The 9668-nt window shown below is 42.2% G+C and overlaps 1 protein-coding gene across 2 annotated transcripts; it reads right to left on the bottom strand.

The window, feature by feature from the left end:
- Positions 1 to 596: 596 nt before the first annotated feature.
- On the bottom strand, positions 597 to 9154 carry dync1li1 (dynein, cytoplasmic 1, light intermediate chain 1). 2 transcript variants are annotated; one of them, XM_068575845.1, is made up of 13 exons: positions 9000 to 9154; positions 8707 to 8780; positions 7027 to 7143; positions 6699 to 6929; positions 6266 to 6420; positions 5963 to 6056; positions 5160 to 5295; positions 4895 to 5006; positions 4612 to 4659; positions 4433 to 4477; positions 4251 to 4338; positions 3943 to 4065; positions 597 to 2036 (listed from the first exon to the last, which is right to left on the bottom strand). In XM_068575845.1, the coding sequence occupies exons 1-13, from the start codon at positions 9101 to 9103 to the stop codon at positions 1918 to 1920; spliced, it is 1446 nt and encodes a 481-aa protein (XP_068431946.1). In that variant the 5' UTR covers positions 9104 to 9154; the 3' UTR covers positions 597 to 1917. The 2 variants fall into 2 exon arrangements, with proteins under 2 accessions (XP_068431946.1, XP_068431945.1); XM_068575844.1 differs by having other exon boundaries at positions 4600 to 4659.
- Between the last annotated feature and the right edge of the window lie 514 nt (positions 9155 to 9668).

Here is a 9668-nt window from a genome sequence, read left to right on the forward strand (position 1 = left end):
GGATTACATATACTGTATATAAATAATATAAATCAGCCCAGCTTTCCCTCCCCTTCAGAGCGGATAAAGATCAGAATCTCAAAGACAGCAGCAGCCATAGTGTCTGGACAAAAGAGGTTGAACCACTTACAATGCAACAAGCTTACAGTAGATCCCTTAGTGATGCGGTCCATACATTTGAGTTATCTTTGAGGTTAGTAAGTCTGCATCAATACCGATTGAAAAACTCTTTGTATCCCCAACGCCTTCTTGACCATTACCGGTTTGTTTCTATTTAAGAAGGAATACCACTCCAACCAGTAGAGACTGTGACACTATTTGCTTCTTATATTTCAGCCATTCATAGGTTGACTTTCTGCCACATGGATGTTTTCTAAATAACCCCTTGAAAACCAGAAAACACAGCATCTTGCACAAGGTCATTACAGCAGGTGGATGCTTAACAACATGGTCTTACTCACAATTATCAAACTGAAGGAGCATGAACTGTAATCTGTTTTTGTCCTTTCTAACACTTCCCAATCACAAATTATAACATTTCAGTCAGAGAGAGGAGAAGAAAAAAGACTGGTAAAAAAAAACAAAGAGAAGCCAGGTGGATGAATCCGAATAAATACACCTTTTATTTGACTGATTAACAGAACTGATTATACAAACGCCAACACAGAGCTCTGAAATAACAGGACCAATCAGCGAGACAATGACTGTACATTCTTGGTGTGGCCCTTCCTTGTTCTGAATCCCTTGACTACCCACCTCCCCGCCCGCAGTAACTATGGAACTGATCACTACTGCTTTCTGTACAAGTAAAGCTTAGCTACCCACCTACCCTCTACCACCCTCTCTTTCAGTGTCTGTTATCTAAAGGTTTGAGCAGTTTCTACCACAAGGGGAAGTTTGGCCAATTGTAGAACTGGGTCCCATGATGGAACTGGGTGCCCTCTACGTTGCGTTTGACTGCGATCTGAAGTATTTAATTTTGTTTGTCATGTTTGGCTTGAGTAGTCTACCAGACGGTGCTGTAATAATAGTGTATGCACTGTTTTAGTGTAAGAGCATAGTAATGTTTTTACCTTTTGGTTGAAATGCAAACAAGCCAAAAATCCCTCGACATACAAGTCTCGGTTAAAGTAACTTCCTTTCCTTTTCTCCATCTCATCATCTCAACGTCTCTCGCTCTCTTCTTTCTCACTCACACTCACACTCACACACACACTCACACACACACACACACACACACACACACACTCACACTCACACACACACACACACAAATACTGGTATGTTTGTCCCTTCATCTTAAAAAACATGACTGTTTGTAATTTAGTTTCAGGCATTTTTTGTTGTTCTCAGTCTCTTCCTCTGGCCAAGTGTGACTTGCCCCAAATACATTAAACACACAAACATTCCTATAGTAAACCAAAGTGCAGTTTCTTCAACATGCACCCTTCAGCAGGTCCTACAGTAAAAACACCAACTGTACCATCACAAAAAAAATGGATGGATAAAACTTCCTCTCATTCATTCCTGGAATCAATCTTTTTCAACCCACCTTTCACTTTCTCTCATCTCAATCTCCACAACCCAACCGGTTCCCCATACCCACCTTACTCTCATGTAACAGACAGTCTTGTATGTAACAGTGACAAATGCTTGCCCTCAGCGTAACAACCAGGAGCAGAGGGGAAGGGGTGGAGAACAAGGTGCTGGAATAGCGGTACAGAAAGAGAGAGTGAATTATTCTCCTTGAGAAGAAAGTGAAAGACGATGGAGAGGAAAAGTTGTGTGCCCACATCCCTCTTTCTCCCAGCATCTCTGTAATGGAGTGGAGGGAGGAAGAACAACGGAGGTGGAAGGTGACTGAGGTGGAGAGGGGTGGGGTGGGGAGAAGGAGAGCAGGGTGAAGTGTGTTGGTCTTCATGTGTCCTGGCCGTCGGTGGCAGGGGTGTCGTTGGCATTGGGCAAGTCTGAGTCAGTCTCCCTGCTGGATATGCGGTCCAGCTCTGCCTGTACATCGCTCAGGCCCAGCTTCGAACCTGCATTACATGTGGGTAGATACACAGAAATTGATATTATATCATAGCAAACATTTTAGCAGTGTGACAAATGACACAGTATTGAGTGGTTAAGGCACAATGCAATAAGCACAAAGGCAATTACACATGGTTAGAATTAGACCTGGGTGAAATATTGAGTTGTTATTGTTAATTAGGCTATTTTTTCAATGTAATTCGAAAATTTCAGAAGATTCGACTGGTTCCAGCAATCTCATCTCATTTGAGAAGGAAAGAAGTGCTTTGAGGAGAACTGCTTCTTGCGATAGAGAGGTGGTGGAATAGTTTGACTTGGCGATTGGATTAGTTTTAAATAGTTATTAATGGAATGCCTATGTTGTTTAGATCATATGAAACATATTGTTTACATCCAAATTCATTGCAAAACATATTTTATTATAGACATACAAATGAAATTTTATTACACCTCATCTTTGTGCTCATCTTGTGAAAACAATAGTACTTATTTGACTAAATATGTAAAAAATAAATAAAATACAATCATCTTTAATGCAAGAGACAAACGTTTTGTTAGGCATCAAAAATTCATATTGTCTTTTCTTGTAGGAACCTAGAAACAGACCTACGTTTAGGTGTATTTACTTTAATATTGAGCATCTCTGATAGTTGTTAAAAATATGGTTTCAACTGAAGACTTTCATACATTACATAATTTAACAGAGAAAAACTGAATATTTGGAGTACAGTATATAGTATATTGATGTATCAAGCTATATATTTTCCCCATATTGTCCAGTCTTGTTAGAATCATGTGCAATGTCTTTGGCAGATGTTAGTAATGAAAAATGCAATGCAGCGTGCCAAAACAATTGGAAAGGAGCAGAATAGTGACAGGGTGCGAGGAGGGGAAACATTACGGGTGCAATTGTCATTAAATCATATGTTAATCGAATAAAGTGATCCTGGCATAACTGGGACTTTTTCTTGCCCCACCAAATTCGAGAAAAGAAAAAAAAAAAATGCAGCTTTTTTTTTTCAAATAGTTTGTTACATGGATCTTGTTGATTTTAAAATGTTGCAAGGGATAAAACCATTCCATTCAGGAAAGTGGTGAAAAAGTAATTCAATATGTCAGTCCTCAGAAGTTTTGGACTTAACATAATTTAGTAATCTTAATAAACAAGGTAATAATATAATATATAACTTTATAAAAGTTTAAAAGAAGAATCTTAGTTATTTTCAACCTTCCTTGTATCGTTGCAATGTGGGTGGTATATCTGAATGAATGACAATCATTTGCACATACCACCCACGTTGCAATAAAACAAATCTGCAAAGTTGGGCTTTAACATAATTTACAGCCCACAAGTACATGGGTGAAAGAGGAAGCTTGAGCCTGGCAATATTCGTCCTCGGTTGTTGGAGAAAGTTGGAGGCTCAGGGGAGCGAAAGGGTCAAAGGACATATAGGGATGCTTCTTAGAACAAACAATGACATACACAAGCAATATTAATGATGAAGATCTCTCTCACACACACCTTAACGTGGCCAACATCCTCTGACTAGTGCACACACACACATTATGAGTGAAGTTAACAGTGAGATTATTCAACACAGTTAAGAATGGACACAGAGCTACAGACGGGCATAAAGGTGATGGATGTTTGCTTGGACCATTTTATGATTTTCTTTACCATGTGTTATGTTCATGTCTGAAGCAAAAGACAGAGGAGTAAAGAGGGAAAAAGAAATGAAGTTGGCAGATGGGAGGCGGGAGATGGAAATTAAAAAGAAGCTAAGTAATGAGCGGTTACTGAAAATGGCATTAATAGGATAATGCTGAATGATAAACGGTTAAATAAATTAGCACTTTTTCATCAAAATCAGAGCATTGTTTCAGCCTCTCCCACTTGATGTGTATTCTCACCTGACTTCCGTACTGTTCCTGGAGTGTTGTTACCGCCACCTGGCGTCCCGGGGCCCCCTGTACCAGCTTTCTTTGTCAGTAGACTGTTGAAGAAGTTGGCCAACACACCTTCACTCGTCTGACCTGCAGCATTCAAAATCCAGAGTTTAAAAACGACACACACACACACACACACACACACACACACACACACACACACACACACACACACACACACACACACACACACACACACACACACACACACACAAACAAACAAACAAACAAACTAACAAACACGCACTGCAGGGATAAAATACCTGACGTACCCGACTGTGGCATTGCATTTGCTACGTTGGCCGCTGCGGAGCGATTACTTGTCCTGGGTGAGCCGGTGGGTGCTCTACTGGTGGTGTCCTATGAACAACGGCAGTTTGTTTCACACATATGGACATCTGAGGGAGCCTTTATCTCATGAGCCAAAACTAGAAGACAAAAAAGGACCACTTACCACTGGTCGCCCTGCTGTCACAGCAGGCTGTTTGGCGAGCAGCGACTGTAAATTAGAGCACAATATGGACACTCATTCCAATTAGTATTTAATTAGCATCTGAGGACCCTTAAGTCCAATTTAGCAGCAAAACAACTGGCATTAACGCAACCCAAACTTTTTCGAACCTGGAGTTTTACCAGAAACACTTGGTCATCTTCTGCCTGAATCTCCTTTTCATGTACAATCTGATGAGCAAAACAAACGTAAAGAGTTGACATCAATTTCAGTCCTTACTTATAACTCAACTAATATATTAGATTGGATAAAACTTTTAGAATTCTTGTAGGGAACTTGCTTAGCGCATTGGCTGTGAAAATTATGGAGAAGATAAATTTTCCATAATAATAAAGCAGTAGTCAATCTGTTGCGCTGTAAGCTTAGCTTGCCTCAGAGGTTAGCTGTTTTTAGTAGGAAATGTACCTTTCTGACTGGCGGTTTGACTATTACTTCCTCAAAACTGTCGTCTGCTTTTACTGTCTGGAAGTTCTCGTGAAGTATGGCAATTTTCTTCTCATTGTCCCAACCTGATGGACTAAGAGCAGAGGAAGGGTTACAAACCAAATACAGGTGGCCCCACAGTCACACACCCAGTCTCTCACACACACACACACACACACAGTCTCTCACACACACACACACACACAGTCTCACACACACACCTACACAAACACCCACACACACTTACATGAAGACAGCATCTCTTTCCACCACTTGTGCCGGGCAGTTGAAGGAAAAGCCGTAGAGTCGGTGGACCAGATATTTGTACAGGATGTCCAGGTTTTTCATCTCCTTTACTGATGTGTAAACCAGAGATGCCCCGTCTGACACGACTGTTAAGGATATTTTGAACATCATTTCTAAATTCAGGAGCAACAGCACAGAGACAGAAGACCTACATATCGTAATAACAGTAGCATTAGATAAATAGATTTCCTAGCTCAGACTAATTATGACCAGTACACAAAAGATTAAAGAACTAAGGCGGTGTGTAATCTTGGCTCATTTCAAACACAATAACCCTTAAAAATATAATACTTCTTTCATTCAGCATGGACTGGGGACTCTGAAAAACAAACCATTTCATGCATTACTGGGTAATCTATTCTACTGCATGACTCTCTTTGCAACAAAGCAATATGAACTACAGTTCAGATACAGCTTACAATGATCAACATACTGCAACACCAGTATTGCTGGAAACTTTGCCTTTGGCCAGAGAACAAAACACCTTGGAGTGCCAGTCACTCAGTTGTATTGCCATCCTTCATCTCTGAGCAGTTGGGCATTAGGAGAGTTCAGAGCAAAATATAAATGAATTCCGAGCATTTCAGCATCTGACAGGGAAAGTCAGTGGTATCGATCAACAGCCCCATTATAGCCTGTGCATGGACTGTTCTAAGAACAATAGTTTCATTTAGTGTTCCCGACATTATAAACTTTTGTTTGTGTACTTAGTGGCTCCCAGCATAAATGTTCAGTGAAGGATACACTGCAGACAGAAACGTCTGATGTGAGACTGGATGAGGTCCAGGTGTTCGTCTCTGTAGTCGTGCTCCTTCTCCAATGTGCTGATGGCGTCACACTGAGGTCAGATAAGTAGGTGACAGGTGAAGGTTTGTACGTAGATGCAATGCAAACAAAATACAAGGGCTATTGCATTTGAAAATTATTAAACACGCTCACAAATGTTTCATTAGTCTATAATAATGTCCAGCACACAGAGTACAATTAGGATTTGAAGGTAAAAGTTAAATATGTTTATAAGCCAGCATTGAGTAAGTGAGTGTATACCTTGGTGCAGACCACCACCACTGGGATTCCCAGGTTTTGTGTGAGTGTGTTTTCTCCTAACGGCAGCAGCACACTCTCCTCCTCATCACTCCTCCTCTGTGGGGTGCCATCCTCTCCACTGCCTGGCTCTGTGTACTCCTGGAACTGTTTTACAACTACACAGACACACAGACAAAAACAACATTAACTTACACAATGAAGTAAATATTAAGACCCGATGCGGGTCATTATTTTAAACATGTGGCATAGTATTGTCATAAATGGGCCAAGTGGCTAGTTGTAAGTGGTCCAATGAAAAACTTTTGACCAAGGTTTTCATAAAGAGGCTCTTCATGCAGGTGTTTTCTGCTCAGAGCATTTCAGTGAGGAAACACTGATACATGCTTTGTTTTCAAATGCATCAGTCGGCCTGACTGCTGTCCGTATGACTCACGTCTGTGCTCCAGCTCCCGCAGTGTTTCTGGGGCGACCCGAAGTTTGTCGATGTGTTCCCTAGCAACGGCCGCCCACTTCTGGAGAGAGTCCAGGGCATTCCACGGCCGCGACATGTCAACCGTTATCAGCAGCAACGTGTTGCCGATTGAGTCCACTGGCACAGCTACTCCCTGCAGACCTTTGTGGTAAAGGTCTCCGTCCAACACCCAGGCATTGCACCTTGCTTGATCTACACACACACACACACACACGCACGCACACACGGGATAAATACATTACTTCAGACGTACTCTGTGCTGGACTTCAGACATTTATTGGTCAGTTACCATCAATGTCGTCGTCATGGACACTAAAGTAGAGGTATTCCAGGCCACGCCCTTTCATGAACTCTTCAATCCCTTGCATCTTCGCAACCAATGCGGTCTTCCCCGACCCCACCTCACCTAAACACAAACAAAAACTCAGTTATTATGGGTTGTAGCCTCGTCCGTGGCAGCATCCACTACTATGGTGATAATAACATTGTAATGTTGTACTTATACCATAGAGTCTTTTCGTTTAAAAGAGAGGGAGCAAGAATTCAAATTTAGTAAAAGTATGCCGAGTGGTATTCTAGCTTAAGCCAGCACACCACACCCTTGCTCAAGGTGTAGCATTTGTCTATGCATCCTGCTGCCACGTTCGTGCTCTGAGCTGTACTAGTAGCTACTGTTAGGAGAAAGTATATAGGGAGCAAATATGTGCACCAAACCATCTGTAATTAGCATTGCACACAAATGCACAATTATAGGGCTGCAATTAAAGCTTATTTTCAAAGACGTTTAATCTGCACATTACTTAATGAATAATTTATCATTATACATTTTTTCCCATTTTGCTAAACCCCAACAAGCAGTTCAGAAATTAATTAGCAAATATATTTGCAGGTATATTTTCTGTCACTGATTCTTTTGAATGAAAAGTGCATTACAAAAAAAATTATTATTATAAATAACACATTTAATTTGTTATTATTATTATTAATAATAATAATAATAACATATTTGATAATCAACTCATCACTTGAGCACTAATGTTGTGCATTAATGTGCAGCATAAATATTTGTAAACAATTTACTTGACTAGAGCCACACAGCTTCAGAGTTTAATGTTTTCATGAAGGATATAACAGCTTGAGCATCTTGTATTCTGTAAATATGTATTGACAAAGGACTGTAGCTGCATTCGTCCCGTCATCATCGCTAACCTCAGCACTGGCAGCATGAGATTGTTATTGTTACTGTGGATATTGTAAAGGTTAAGGCTGCATCAACTCTTGCACTGCTCAATATCATGTCGACAGGGGGACTCGATGCATCATGAAGCAGAGTCCGCTGATGTTGACATGGACAGCGAAACAGACGAATGACTGGAAAGCCATACGATGGGAACCAAATCGCTGATTAGCTGGAATGGGTAGCAGGCTGCGGATTATCCCTGGCGGATGTGTAGTGTAGGCAGCGTGTCAGTGTGTGGACAGCAGCGGGACACGAGGACCGAGCGAGACGGGGATGCGCCCTCTCGTCCTCCTCGGTCACGTGAAAGCCCCGTGGCCGCGATCAAAACGCTGTCTGATCCCCTCAGCATCATCTCCACCTAGCTGCTACTACGCCACTGGCTGCTAGAATGACTTGCAGCGTTTCAAAGCGGCCCGATTCTCTTCTCTAAAGATGATGGGGGAGTGTGTTTGTGCAGGCTCTCAGAAATCTCTCTCTCTCTCTCTCTCTCTCTCTCTCTCTCTCTCTCTCTCTCTCTCTCTCTCTCTCTCTCTCTCTCTCATAGGCTATACACCTGTCTCTCTCTCTCCGTGCCAGGTGACACACCTGTCTCTTTCTCGCTCTCTATGCCAGGCTTGTACACAAAAGCATCATCATTCCAGCGCAAGCTAGCTTAGCCATAGAGCAGTATTAAGTGAACCAGGGTGAGATGAGCATCATGCTAGCCAGGAGACGTTCACTGATACCCACCCATGACCAGGACATTTTTTCCCGACGGTAGCTTAGACCTTGAATGGGTTGACACTTCGCTCAGGATGGTGGACCTGCAGACACAATAGTCCCGTTACAACACGGCAAAAACAAGGAGTCTTCATTGATTAACAAACGACTGACAGCTGAGGTGTCCCCAGTTAGTCTGGTGCTGATGCTAGCTAGCCTCGTTGGCGAGCTAGCTGTCAAACCATCCTCGTCCTCAGCACAAAGGACCCTCTGCGTCCACAAACCCCGCCACGATAACCCGCCTGAAATAACGTGTCGCCCACCATAAGTCCTGTCCGTCATCCTCCTCCGGGTTGGAGTTGTCCAGTGCGCTCTTAGATCCAGTTGAGGTGGAGGATAATAATGCACTCCTCCCTGAAGTCGCCATCTTCGCAGGGGCTTGTTGTATCTCGAGCAGAGCGCCCGGATGTAGCCGTTGTGAGCTAACCTCGCCTGGTGCGCCGCTTGCCGGGGCCGGGGCGTGGTCCACCCGCACAAAGCGGAGGGTCCTGGCTCCAGACATGACATGATCTCACCCGAAAAGTGACAGGACCGGCCATCCGCATAAAGTTACCGAGAGAGAGATAAAGAGAGAGTGGAATGAGGATATTATTTATTCATTGAAAATAAATCTGTGGAAAATAGGCTAAATATATAGGGAAATTAATGTATAACCATTATTGGCTAACTGGGAAATACATATTCTAATGAAGCAAAGCACATGATATTATGTAAATTATAGACGTTTATTTTATATATAGTTTTGCTACAGGGTACCCTCATGCTTGTTCTGGCCGATTTATCAGAATAAATCAGGATAAATGGGCTTTCAAAAGGAGCCGCACAAATCCGTTTCAGGCTAAATATCCTCTTAAAATCTTTGACTCATAACTCAATGCCTTGATTTGTAAATACTGTGGCAACAGGCCTAATCCTGCAGGATTGAGATAAAG

The sequence above is a fragment of the Clinocottus analis genome, unplaced genomic scaffold, assembly GCF_023055335.1.
Source record: "Clinocottus analis isolate CAN_PGR_092001 unplaced genomic scaffold, fCliAna1.0.p SCAF_14, whole genome shotgun sequence".
NCBI classification, from domain to species: Eukaryota; Metazoa; Chordata; class Actinopteri; order Perciformes; family Cottidae; genus Clinocottus; species Clinocottus analis.

Coding starts and splice junctions, on each gene's coding strand:
- dync1li1 (XM_068575844.1), bottom strand. CDS start 9,103: ATGGCGACTTCAGGGAGGAGTGCATTATTATCCTCCACCTCAACTGGA. Junction 5,007..5,159: donor GAAAGAGATGCTGTCTTCAT/GTAAGTGTGTGT, acceptor CTCTGCTCTTAG/TCCATCAGGTTGGGACAATG. Junction 4,660..4,894: donor TCAAACCGCCAGTCAGAAAG/GTACATTTCCTA, acceptor TTTGCTCATCAG/ATTGTACATGAAAAGGAGAT.